The following is a 13849-nucleotide window of genomic DNA, read 5'->3' as shown; positions in this document are numbered from 1 at the left end:
ATCATTTCCAGGCTGGAAATCCTCGGCTCCATGCTCTGTGTAGAGACCCGAGCAATGCTGTAGGCGGACTCCTCCATGCTCCTTGACATTGCCAAGGAGGCTATCTGGCAGCCTTGCCATTGTACCAAGTATTTGTGTGTGTATGGCTATCATCCTTCTTCTGAAGGCCTCCCCATCGACATCCTCATCCGAGCCCTGTGCAGCAGAACTCGCGCACAAACTCGCCCTCGGGGAGCTGGCACCCGAGCTACCCTTTCTCCCTGGCCTTGCTGCAGCCCACTCGTGCCCAGTGCCTCACCTTGTGCAGATCCTGCTTCTACACTAACTAAAGTTCGCATAGTGTCAGTTTCTGAGCTGATGTCTGCGAGTGAGAAATGCAGTGATGCGGTGTCTTCTGCCTCCTCTTTTTCTCCCCCCTCAGCGGTGCCCTCGGGGACAGGCTGCTTGACTGTTTGTTGATTATCTGAAAGCAGAAAGGCACAATAGTCAGGTTATGGCAAGGGTGGGAGAAAGCCAGAAATGTAAGCATACAGCATGAGTAGCTTGAAATTGAGAATAGATTGTGAGTGGAGATGGAAGTGGAATGTGAGAAGGATTAGGGATGAACATACCATTGTTGTAGAGGTTGGGCGCCTCTACCACGAGGAGCCCAATAATCTGCAGTACTCTCTCCACAAGCTGGTTTAGCTGTTGTGGAGCTGCTTGGCCCCCGCCTGTTTGCTCCTGCTCCCTCCAATTATGTGCAACTTTGGCCTGCAATAGAAAGAGAAGTGTGCAAAGTGTTTTGGGTAATGACTTGCCATAGTTGAAAAGCTGCCATTGTGTGCAAGTTGATAGGTAGAGATTGTTGCTTTATGAATGCTAGGGGTGTGGTGCATTGAACAGTGTGTGAAGCTTGTGGTGCAGATGGTGAGATATGGCATTTGCTAAAGCCTTCACTCACCTTGACTACACACGTGAGATCATTATTATTCTTCCTGCACTGGGTGTGAGTCCTGGGGACCTCAGTGCTGGCCTTCACGAGATCCATGATCTCACACCACATGATCCAGGATGTGTGCTGTGAGGGCCTCCTGCCAGTCTGAGGGTATAGGATAGCCCATTTCCTCTCCACCATGAATACCAATGCCTAAAGAGCTTCATCGGAGAACCTACGGGCTGTCTCCCTCCATCTTGGTTCTACCATGACGACTGGTAACTGTCTGTTCCTTGTCCTGACGCTTCTTTACTTTGCTGTTGGCGCAGCTGAACATGCAACTACCCTGACAATGTGGTGCTGCAACACATTAATGCACCTCCCCTTTAAGTAGTCGAAAACACCTGTGGCAATCATGACTGAATTAAACTGGCCCCGATATTGGTGCAGCAGTTCAGTGTAAAGCCAATGAGCATCAGTTTTAGCACTGAAATCATGACTACAATCATGTTAACGAAGAATGAGCACAAATTTTGTGTGCTACCGAGACCATTTTCATCTGGAGCAGCTTAACCTCATTTAAGACTTAACACTGCCCATTTCTAGGCTATATACAATTTGTAAACCAATTACTATAACGCGCTTGTTCACCGTTGTAGCACTCAGAATTAACTTTCAGTCCAGAGCAATTTTTGGTATTTAAGAATCAAAAGGAAAATGAGGCAAAACTGACACTTTCTAAGTTACTGATCTGCACTGCAGCTATTGGGCTTAACGTTGACAGCAATTTCCAGATTAAAGTCCATAATTTTTAATAGAATAGATAAAGAGAGAAAAAGTAGGGGACTGTGAAATTTAAGTTTTTCATCGAACCAATATGCATGTAAAACGCTAATCATAAAAGTGCCAAATCAGTAAAACTGCTTTCGAATGACACTATTTATTTTTGAGTTTGAAATCTAAAACTATTAATTATTTCAAGTGAAGTTTAATTAAGAGGCCTATCAATTATGTAATGGATGATTTGTTGACAGTTCCATGACGTCTTTCTGAAACAAACTGGTGTTAACTCTATTATGGGGGAGAAATTCGGTTGTTTAGCGCCACCATTAGCGCCAGAGAGGTGCTACCCGAGCTCTGCGCTATGACAGCTAGCCGCAAACTTCACTGGTGGTTTAGCGGCGGCACTGTTATTTAGCGCTACGCATTGTAGCGTCACCCACTTGGTGATGTCAAGAGTGTGCAATGCCTGCTTTGAGATGCGTTTCCGAAATTGACTGCTTTCACCTGCCGTGGCACCTGCCGCTACTTCCAACAGGGGAAGCAGATGATCCCGGGGCGATATCACAGGGAATGAAGAGCTAAGTGTTGAGAGTCAAACTTTTAACAATTGCTTATTTCTCTTACCTGTGGAAGGTTGTTGTTAGCCTCCTTTCCATTTTTTTCCACTTCTCACATGGTCGACCTCACCTCTTTAGGCACTAGGATGCCAGTATCGTAGCGCCTCATGTTGAGAAGCGCTACCGCCCCACGATGGGCCTTTAGTGCGACGCTTCCCTTAGTGCTCCACTCGCCTCTTGGGGTGATACAACTGAATATCTCACTTTGAGGTGGTAGACATCGCCTGCCGTTAAAGGTAGCGTACGGCGGCGTCACCGCCTCCAAGCAGGTGATACCGAATTTCTAGCCCTATAAATACAGAATGCATCCAGAAGACATAGTGGCGTTACCAACAGATGCCAATGAGTGGTGCTAAGCACAAAGGGTGTTTTTCCTCCATACACTACCTGTCCATACTTATGCAGTATGCAGAATATTTTCTCCCCACTATTCACACGGTTTCTTCTTTCCACTCCTTTCTTGAAGGCGAGAACTCTCACCGAGCTATGATTCCAAATGACTCACAGCCCTTTAGCAGCTCACATGCGTGTGAACCTTGACAGTGAGTGCTAGCCAAGCTGTTTGACACGTGAGCCTGATCTTATCCTCACTGGACATCCAGTCATCTGCATTTTCCAGCACATGCCATTGCATACTGAACAGGAGCAGGAACCCGGGCTGATTTCCCCCCCTCTTACGCACAGGGCGACTGTGTCCATTTGGAATACCCCTGCTGCTACATCACAACTTCATATCTTGCTCCTCCTCCTTCTGAGAAGGAGCTACTCTTTGACAATCCACTCCCATTAAGGCAAAGAAAGGAAATAATGCTACTGGGGAAAATGAAGCAAATGAAAGTCAGACTAATTAGGATTACAGTTGTAGCAATCCCAGCACATCAGTCTCCATTGGCCTGTAAATTTCAATGGCAAGCAGGTGGGAGATAATCACAGGTGATGGAGGAGGAAGACAAAATAGACAGAGAGTAATCAGTCATTGAGTGCCAAATCATCTCGGATGCCAAAAATAAGAACATGCTGTAACATTGCTTTACAAAAGCCAGGGATGGCAAATGATATTCAGACTTCATCTATTTCTTGTTAGAATTCACAGTATTTAGTCGGAATACTAGTTACTAGTTCTTACTATAAATGGTAATACTTTGCTGTCTCCTGAGCTGAACAGCCAAAGTAATTGCTCTGTGAGATCTTTCAGTGATTATAAGTAAATAAAAATGTCACGTGCCTATGTGCAAACTATTAACACTTTTTTCATTTTTTATTGAATCCTCTTCCAGAAGAGCGATAGATAATTGTTTGCAGCTACTGGAAGCTGCACAGCATAAGAAGATTGCAGACCTGAAGAAAGATGCCAAGGAAAGAATACCCATAAAGCAGGTAGATGGTTCAAATATGCATGCCACAAAATGTTGCTTGTCAACCTATAATCCATTTAATGCTGCATTATGAATAGCAGACAACCTTGCAGCTCTTCAACTCTTTACCATGCATGGCCATTATGACCACAACTTACAGCTGGAACTCTCATTACACTGCTATCTTCAAAGGGCTTCACACCAACAAACCATCTAGCACAACCTGGCTGCATGATGCATATTCATTTACTCTCCCTGAGCTGCAGGTTCATCACGAGGGAATTGCCATGCTCCTGAAATGTCAAAAAAACAACACAATTTCTTTCCTTCAGGAACAAGTTGGCTCATAACAGAAAGGAACAAATGCGACGAGGAGGAGATCCCAAAAATTCAGGACACTGATATCATTCAAGGAGGTCATGCTGAACAAAACCATAGAATACAAAGGATTACATCGAATATATGACACAGAAACAGGCCAGTCAACCCAATAGCTCCACTCGAGCCTCCTCCCGTCTTTCCTCATCTAAATTTATCAGCAGAACCCTCTATTCCCTTCTCCCTCATATGCTTGTCTAGCCTCCCCTTAAATGCATCTATACTATTCGCTTCAACCACTCCCTGTGGTAGCGATTTCCACATTCTCACCACTCTCTGGGTAAAGAAGTTTCTTCTGAATTCCCTATTGGATTTCTTGATGACTATCTTATATTGATGGCCTCTAGTTATGCTCTTCCCCACAAGTGAAAACATTCTCTCTGTATCCACTCAAAACATTTCATAATTTTAAAGACCTCTATTAGGTCAACCCTCAGCCTTCTTTTTTCAAGAGAAAAGAGACCCAATCTGTTTATTCTTTCCTGATATGTATACACTCGCATTTCTGGTATCAACCTTCTCTGCACCCTCTCCAATGCCTCTATATCTTTTTCATAATATGGCGACCAGAACTGTATACAGTACTCTCAGTGTGGTCTAACCATGGTTCGATACAAGTTTATCATAACTTCCCTATTTTTCAATTCTATATCTCTAGAAATAAACCCTAGTGCTTGGTTTGCTTTTTTAATGGCCTTGCTAACCTGTGGCGCAACTTTTAGTGATTTGTGTATTTATACTCCAAGACCTTTGTTCCTCTACCCCACCTAGACTCACATCCTCCAAGTAATAAGTACCTCCTATTCTTCCTACCAAAATGTAATACCTCACATTTATTTGGTGAACTTCATTTGCCAATTACATGCCCATTCTGCAAGTTTATTAATGTCCTCCTGTAATTTGTTGCAGTCCTCCTCAGTATTGACTAAGCCCCCCTCCCCCCAAAAAAAAACAAAAATTGGTGTTTTCCGCAAATTTAGAAATTGTGTTTTTGATTCCTCAGCCTAAATCGTTTATATAAATTGTGAACAACAGTGGTCCCAGCACTGATCCTTGTATAAAACCACTACCCACCTTCTGCCACTGTGAATAGTTACATTTTACCTCTACTCTCTGCTTTCTGTCTTGAGGCCAGCTAGCTATCCATTCTGCTACTTGTCCCCTGACTCCGCATTCTCTGACCTTGTTCATCAGTCTATTGTGGGGTACCTTATCGAAGGCCTTTTGAAAATCTAGATAAATTACATTTACTGTATTACCAATGTCTACTCTCTCTCTTACCTCTTCAAAAAACTTAATGAGGTTGATCAAGCAAGTCTTTCTCTTTTGAAATCCATGCTGACTATTCATTATTATATTTTTGGTTTCTAGATGTTCTTCTATTTTCTCCTTTAATGGGGATTCCATTATTTCTCTTACCACTGATGTTATGCTGACTGGTCTATAATTTCCTGGATATGGTCTATCCCCCTTCTTAAATATACTTATTGTGTTAGCTATTCGCCAGTTCTCTGGCATTAAATTTTTTTTCAACGAATTATTAAATATGTGTTGTAATGCCTCTGCTCCCTAGATTCTTTTAAAATGTGTGGATGCAATCAAGGGGTTTTATCCTCTTCGTTTATTTAATATATCCCCTCTTTTTATTTTAACTTTATTGGTAGAAGGTGAAGCAGGAAATCTCCCCAAGGCTGAAAGCTAATCCCATCCTTTATTTGTTGTATTCTCCCCTTACTTACTCACTCTCATGCAGGCATACAATCAAGCGCCACACAGTAATACGTCACATCCGACAGTGCAGCACTCACTCAGTACTGCACTGAAGCATTGGTCTACATTAAATGCTTACGTCTCCAGCATGGGGTTTGAACCCACAACCTTTTGATTCAGAGGGTAGCATGCTACCGCTGAGTAAGAGCTGATATATAGTCTGGACAGGTGAATTCATCTTCACCTTCGATGGGATCAGATCTGATGGGAGGATAGAGGGAACAGTGGATAATGCACCAGTACACTAGAGAGCCAGTTATTTGTAATGGGTTGGTCACTAATGCGTCCTGGCACATTGACCAGCTGCACATTGATAGAGTGAAGCCTTTCTGGTCATGTTGGCCATGACATTGCTCAGACAGCCCCAGATGGCCAAGTGGATGCCAGCAATGATACTCCTGTATTTTATGAAACTGCACTGCCCCATCATGTTCCTGTCGCTTTGCAGTAGGAAAAATATTAAAAATTGAACGACATGGCAGATGCTCTCTGCATAGACTGGGAGAAACCGGAAGCATTAAGGGAGGTGGTGATCCTGCATGCTTTTTGTAATGCTGTCAATGCTGTCTCTATGGTGGAAGTTGGCTACTGGTCTCTGCAACATATGACACAGCTCTCTAACTGCCTCTCTGCTGAAGGGTAACCTGCAAAGCAGTTCTCTTCTGTCACTTCCAGGTGACGTTAACTGGGCCTGCAGAGCAGTCTGCCTCTGGTGTAATCGCAGTCCATTGCATGCTTTCTTTGGTCTTCCTCTGGTCCTCGTCTATCAAATCTAATGCGGGATGATCACCAATTACGAGCCTCATAGTTTACAATACACTAACAAATAAATGAGGATGTAGTATAAGAAAAAAAAAGACTTTCTGACCAGGTGACATTGCTGCTGGCCGACAATGTCCAATTTAAATGGGCAGCATTAGCACTGCGTGGCATTTCTACCTAAAGTACAGAAAATGGAAGGTCCACAATTACTACTCTCTTGCAGAAATGATGAAGGTCTCACACATTTGGTGTGCTTTAAGATCATCTCGAGAGAAGTTGCTTCAGGTCCCATAATCTGTATTATAATAGGAATGCTAAGCCACAGTGCTCTCAGTTTGGCTTCGTTACATGGGGTCAGGTCCAGTAGAGTGACATTGGGTTTTCTGTGTTACACTATTGTGTGTTCCCTCACCTTTTGACCGGAACTCTTCCGGTCCTCACTCTTTTACTGTGTTTTAGCTTTTCTCCTCGTGTTTAGCCTTTTTTTGCAGACCTCTTCCTGTCGACAGCCTGTGTCCTATGTGCCTGGCCTCAGCCCTCTAACTGTTGGATTGACCTGGCTGTAATTTGTCTTCAGCGTTAGCACCTCTCAACTGAAGTCAATGAGGAGTAATATCGAATGGCATGTAAACCAGGCATCCGACCTGACTCTTCCCCATTCCCACTAGACGGATTCGGTTGAAATCAGGGCTTGGATCTTAAGTGCAAAATAGAATACAACCCGTTTTACACCAAAAGATGAAAATCGCCCCTGCGATGTCAAAACAGCTCCCTGTCATGATTTTGTGTGTTGCCGTGTATATAAACATGAAAAGCTATCTAGCAAAACATTGTGAAACAGCGATTTACTTGTACTTCTTTCAATTTAGTATACTGTATTCACAGCTCACGATGTGGTCTCTGTTATGTATGCAACCCTGTGTAACCAGTATTATACTGCCACCAGAGGGTGTACCTGTTGGAGTCCCAAGGGATCCCAGCATCCCTTGGGAGCACTGTATATAAGCAGGCCTCCCATGCTGTAGCAGTACTCTGGAGTTAAAATAAAGGAACTAAGGTCACACTTACTCACGACTACAGTATTCAGTTACATTACTTTATTAGAGACATAACAACTGGGGACGAGATAACGAACCACCATGCGAAAATGCAGAGAACTGTTGGCATCCTGGAGAAATTCTCAGAAGGGGACGATTAGGAGGCCTTCATGAAGCGACTCGACTAATACTTCATGGCCAATGAGCTGGAAGGGAGTGCGAAAGCTGCCAAACGAAGGGCGATCCTCCTCACCGTCTGCGGGGCAACAATCTATGGCCTCATGAAGAATCTTCTCGCTCCGGTGAAACCAACAGCCAAATCATAAGAAGAACCGTATACGCTGGTTCTGGAGCACCTAAATCCGAAGGAGAGCGTTCTGATGTCAAGGAATCAATTTTACACATGTCAACGGTCTGAAGGCCAGGAAGTGGCGAGCTACGTTGCTGAACTAAGGCGCTTTGCAGGACATTGCGAATTCGATGGATTCCTGGAGAAAATGCTAACAGACTTTTTCGTGTTTGGCATTGGCCATGAGGTTATCCTTCGCAAACTATTGACTGTTGAATTTCAGTATCCATGGAACTGGACACGGGTGCGAGTCAGTCTCTCATGAGCAAAAAGGCCTTCGACAGGCTGTGGTGCAACAAGGCATACAGGCCCAAGCTGAGCCCTATTCATATCAAGCTGAGAACTTACACTAAAGAGCTGATCCCTGTAATTGGCAGCACAGCAGTAAAAGTCTCCTATAATGGAGCAGTGCATGAACTCCCACTATGGATTGTACCAGGAGATGGCCCCACACTGTTCGGCAGAAGCTGGTTGGGAAAAATCCGCTGGAACTGGGACGATATCCGAGCGCTTTCGTCTGTCAACGACGCTGCATGTGGCCAGGTTCTGAGCAAGTTCCCGTCGTTATTTGAGCCAAGCATCGACAGTTTCTCGGGGGCGAAGGTGCAGATCCACCTGGTTCCCGGTACACGACCCATTCACCACAAGGCACGGGCGGTGCCACATATGATGCGAGAGAAAGTGGAGATTGAGCTGGACAGGCTGCAACGAGAAGGCATCATCGCGCCGGTGGAGTTCAACGAGTGGGCCAGTCCGGTTGTTCCGGTCCTCAAGGGCGATGGTATGGTCAGAATTTGTGGGGATTATAAAGTAATGATTAACCGTTTTTCGCTACAGGACCAGTACCCGCTACCCAAGGCAGACAACCTATTTGTGACCCTGGCTGGAGGAAAGACGTTCACCAAGTTGGACCTGACCTCGGCCTACATGACGCAGGAACTGGCGGAATCTTCGAAAGGCCTCACCTGCATCAACACGCACAAAGGTCTGTTCATCTACAATAGAGGCCCGTTTGGGATTCGATCGGCCGCGGCAATTTTTCAAAGGAACATGGAGAGCCTGCTAAAGTCGGTTCCACGCTCCGTGGTGTTCCAGGACGGCATATTGATCACAGGTCGGGACACCATTGAACACTTGAAGAATCTGGAAGAGGTTCTAAGTTGGCTAGATCATATGTGACTCAGGCTGAAACGCTCAAAGTGTGTTTTCCTGCCGCCAGAGGTCGCGGCATACGGCATCAGACCCACCGACGCCAAGACGGTGGCCATCAAGAACGCACCGAGACCACAGAACGTGACGGAGCTGCGGCCATTCCTGGGACTCCTCAATTATTTTGGTAATTTCCTACCCGGATTAAGCACCTTGCTAGAACCTCTACATGTGTTGCTACACAAAGGAGATGACTGGGTATAGGGAAAATCACAAGAGGCTGCTTTTGAGAAATCTAGAAATCTGTTATGTTCCAACAAACTGTTTGTTCTGTATGACCCATGTAAACGTTTAGTGCTAGCTTGCAATGCGTCTTCGTACGGGGTCGGGTGTGTGTTACAACAAGCAAGCGAATCGGGAACATTGCAACTGGTCACCTATGCGTCCAGGAGTTTGTCCAAGGCCAAAAGGGCCAACAGCATGATTGAAAAAGCAGCTCTGGCATGCGTTTATGGGGTAAAAAAAATGCACCAGTATCTGTTTGGTCTTAAGTTTAAGTTAGAAACTGATCATAAGCCGCTCATATCGCTATTCTCAGAGAGCAAAGGGATTAATACCAATGCCTCAGCTCGCATCCAAATATGGGCGCTCATGTTGTCTGCATATAACTATGTAATCCGCCACAGGCCAGGCACAGAGAACTGCGTTGATGCTCTCAGTGGGCAACCATTGCCCACCACCGGGGTGGAAATGGCACAGCCTGCAGACTTGCTCTTAGTGATGGATGCATTTGAAAATTAAAAGTCACCCGTTACGGCCCGCCAGATCAGGACCTGGACCAGCCAGGATCCTTTACTCTCCCTTGTAAAAAAACTGTGTCCTCTTTGGGACCTGGTCCAGCGTCCCAGCGGAGATGCATGAAGAGATCAAGCCATTCCAGCGGCGCAAAGACGAAATGTCCATACAGGCAGACTGTCTTTTTGGGGTAAGCGCGTGGTTTTGCCCAAGAAAGGCAGGGAAACGCTCATATGCGACCTACACAGTACCCACCCAGGCATAGTAATGATGAAAGCTATAGCCAGATCCCATGTGTGGTGGCTCGGCATCGACTCAGATTTGGAGTCTTGCGTGCGCCAATGCAACACTTGCTCTCAACTGAGCAATACACGCAGGGAGGCACCGCTAAGTTTGTGGTCGTGGCCCTCCAAACCGTGGTCTAGGATCCACGTTGACTTTGATGGCCCATTTCTAGGCAAAATGTTTTTGGTTGTTGTGGATGCTTATTCAAAATGGATTGAGTGTGTAATAATGTCTGTCCGCATGTTCACTGCCACCATCGAAAGCCTACGAGCCATGTTTGCCAAGCACGGCCTGCCTGATGTCCTTGTCAGCGACAATGGGCCATGCTTCGCCAGCGCTGAATTCAAGGAATTCATGACCCGCAATGGGATCAAGCACGTCACATCTGCCCCATTCAAGCCCGCGTGCAACGGCCAGGCAGAACGGGCAGTCCAAACCATCAAGCAAAGCTTGAAACGTGTATCAGAAAGCTCCCTACAGACCCGCCTGTCCCAAGTCCTACTCAGCTACCACACCAAACCCCACTAGTTCACCGGGGTTCCCCCAGCCGAACTGCTCATGAAAATGGCACTCAAAACAAGGCTCTCTCTTGTCCACCCTGATCTTCATGATCATGTCAAGGACAGGCAGCATCAACAAAGCATGTACCATGATCGCACAAATTTGTCACATGATACTGAAGTCAATGACCCTGTGTTTGTACTCAACTATGGATATAGTCCCAAATGGCTTGCTGGCACTGTCATAGCCAAAGAAGGGAGTAGGGTGTTTCAGGTCAAACTCACAAATGGACTAACTTGCAGAAAGCATTTGGACCAAACCAAACTGCGATTCACAGACAACTACGAGCAATCCGAAGAGGACACCACCAACTTCGACCCTCCGACACACATGCAAGTGGCAACCGACATCACGGTTGACCACAAAGCTGAACTCACTATCCCCAGCAGCCCAGCAAGGCCAGCTGCACAGCAGCCCAGCGAAGAACCAACCAACTCACTTACACCTGCATTTGTACCGAGACAATCGACTAGGGAGCGAAAGGCCCCAGAACGTGACACCTTGTAAATAAGTGTACTATTGACTTGGGGAGAGAGTGATGTTATGTATGCAACCCTATGTAACCAGTATTATACCACCACCAAAGGGCATACCTGTTGGAGTCCCAAGGGATCCCAGCATCCCTTGGGAGCACTGTATATAAGCAGGCCTCCCATGCTGTACCAACACTCTGGAGTTAGAATAAAGGAACTAAGGTCACACTTACTCACGTTGACAGTACTCAGTTACATTACTTTATTAGAGACATAACAGTCTCCTCTACACTGGGGAAACAAAATACAGATTGGGTGACCAGTTTGCAGAACATCTCTGTTAAGTCCATAAGCTTGACCCTGAGCTTCCGGTTGCCTGTCACTTTAATTCTCCGCTCCACTCCCACTCTGATCTCTCCGTCCTCGACCTCTTACACTGTTCCAACAAAGCTCAACGTAAGCTCAAGGAACAACACCTCATCTTTCATTTAGGCACTTTACGAACTTCTGGACTCAACATCGAGTTCAACAATTTCAAATCATAACCTTTGCCCCTATTTATCTTTCTTTTTTTCTGTTTTTTTTCTCTTTCCCATGGCAACTGTTGATGATTCTGCCATCTCCATTTACACCCTATCTAGAGTCATCTTTTGTTTTATATCTTGTCCAATTACCATCTCCTTTCGCCTTGCACCATCATCCCTTTTGTTTCTTAATCTATTCTGCCTTCCACCCTATCACAGAACTTCCCTTTTGTTCTTTCCTCCCCTTCCACTTTCCCAACCCCTACACTTGCTTAAAACCTGTTATATCACTAACTTTTTCCAGTTCTGATGAAGGATCATCGACCTGAAACCTTAACTCTGTTTCTCTCTCCACAGATGCTGCCTGACCTGCTGAGTGTTTCCAGCGTTTTCTGTTTTTATTATAGTATAACATCATACTAGGTGACATCTCTTTAAAATAATAATTTGTTCAGGAATCTTACCCACAGAACCGCAAAGAAATCCGAAAAAGTCTCTCCAAAATGATCCTGTTTGAAAACTCCTGCACTTTCATAACGATGGGCCTGAGAAACCTTTTGAAGTTGGACTTCCGCTGTACCTGTAAAGAAAACAAAATTGTGCAGAATAGCTGAAGTATTGTTGCTATAGCCATGCTTGGTGCTACTAAGGCTGTATAGTGCTTGTCCTTGCATCAAAGCGCCATTAATCAAATCAGTATATAGAGTAACAGCTATGTAGTCTGAAATGGAAACTAATGATTTATTCAAATGCAATGTATTTACTTAGAGAGCATTTAGTGTTCTGAATGTTTGATCGTGGAAAGACTAAGATCAGCTGCGTTATCTTTCCAGTGATCATACTTGCAGCAGGTGCAGAGAAAACCAACACAGAGGACTAAACTGCTTGACCTTGTCTTCACAAGTCTACTGTCGCAGATTTGTTTGTCCATGACAGCATTGTTAGGAGTGGCCATCACACAGTCCTTGTGTAGACCATTCTGTCTTTACACTGAGGATACACTCCATCGTGTCCTGTGGCACTACCATTGTGCTAAGTGGAATAAATTAAGAACTGCAGATCAAGCAGCTCAAAACTGGGGCACCATGAAATGCTGTGGGCCATCCACAACAGAAGAATTGTGTTCCACCACAATCTGTAACCTCATGGACCAGCATATCCCTTACTACTCCATCACCATCAAGCCAGACGACCAACCATGGTTAAAAGAGGAATGTAGAAGAGAATACCGGAAGCAGCACTAGGTGTTCCTAAAAATGAGATGCCAACTTGGGGAAGCCACAACACAGGGCAACTTGCATGTTAAAAAACAGAAGCAGCACACTGCAGACCAAGCCAAGCGATCCCACAACCAACGGATCAGGTAAATTTTAAATTGTTTCAAGATCCTACAAATGGCATCGGACTTTGATTAGCATATTAAAAGTTGCCTCCCACCTGAAAGAGGTAGATACTCAGGTCACCAAGTTCCATGACGGGTCACAAATGATGACAGTGAGAACAGGGTAATAAGTGCTGCACTGTGATTTTCAGCCCGGCAGGTGCCCTGAGAATCACACACCCACCACCACCACTGTGAGTTGGATACCAACCATCCTATAAGGCATTTCCTCAGGAGATTAAATGTTGGGATAGTGATGGAAATGACCTGGCTAAATAGCTTTTTTTCTCTTCCCATGCTTTTTGCTATGAGTAGAAGTGGTGATACCCTGTTTTGGACAGAATTTTCTACACTACAGTCATGCAAATAAGTGTTCAGATACACACAGACTTGGTGTTCCGAACTTATTTTAAAGGGAGTTAAGTTTGGAAATAATTCTTCATGCTGTGCTTTTATTTGTGCCAAAGAAAATGGCAAGAACATCTGCCATTTGGACTTACATACTCCCTCCAATAGACTAGTTGCACCTTTTCTAAAGAGTTTATGTAGGGAGGGATTGGTCAGGAATCAAGCTTCCTGCCACTAGATCATAGAGCATCCCTCCCATAGTTCACATTTTTGTGGCAGAATTAGGCAATTTGGCAACTTTATTCTTGTCATGAAGGAAGGCAGTGACTAAAGGCCAGGCTAGTCATCCGAAGAAAAGTGGGAAAT

At 45.0% G+C, this 13849-nt stretch overlaps 1 protein-coding gene across 5 annotated transcripts in view; it reads right to left on the bottom strand.

Annotated features, from left to right (window-relative positions):
- The window catches only part of LOC139266719 (solute carrier organic anion transporter family member 4C1-like), a 202972-nt gene that overhangs the window by 89277 nt on the left and 99846 nt on the right, over positions 1-13849 (bottom strand). For all 5 annotated transcript variants that reach the window (XM_070884320.1, XM_070884329.1, XM_070884315.1 and 2 more), the window contains exon 7: positions 12219-12334. In XM_070884320.1, the coding sequence (XP_070740421.1) occupies positions 12219-12334 (116 nt within the window). The remainder of the gene's footprint in view (positions 1-12218; positions 12335-13849) is intronic.

Source organism: Pristiophorus japonicus, chromosome 1 (genome assembly GCF_044704955.1).
Source record: "Pristiophorus japonicus isolate sPriJap1 chromosome 1, sPriJap1.hap1, whole genome shotgun sequence".
Classification (NCBI taxonomy): domain Eukaryota; kingdom Metazoa; phylum Chordata; class Chondrichthyes; family Pristiophoridae; genus Pristiophorus; species Pristiophorus japonicus.
The sequence above is the reverse complement of the archived record's forward strand: the minus strand, read 5'-3'. Positions and strand labels throughout refer to the sequence as shown.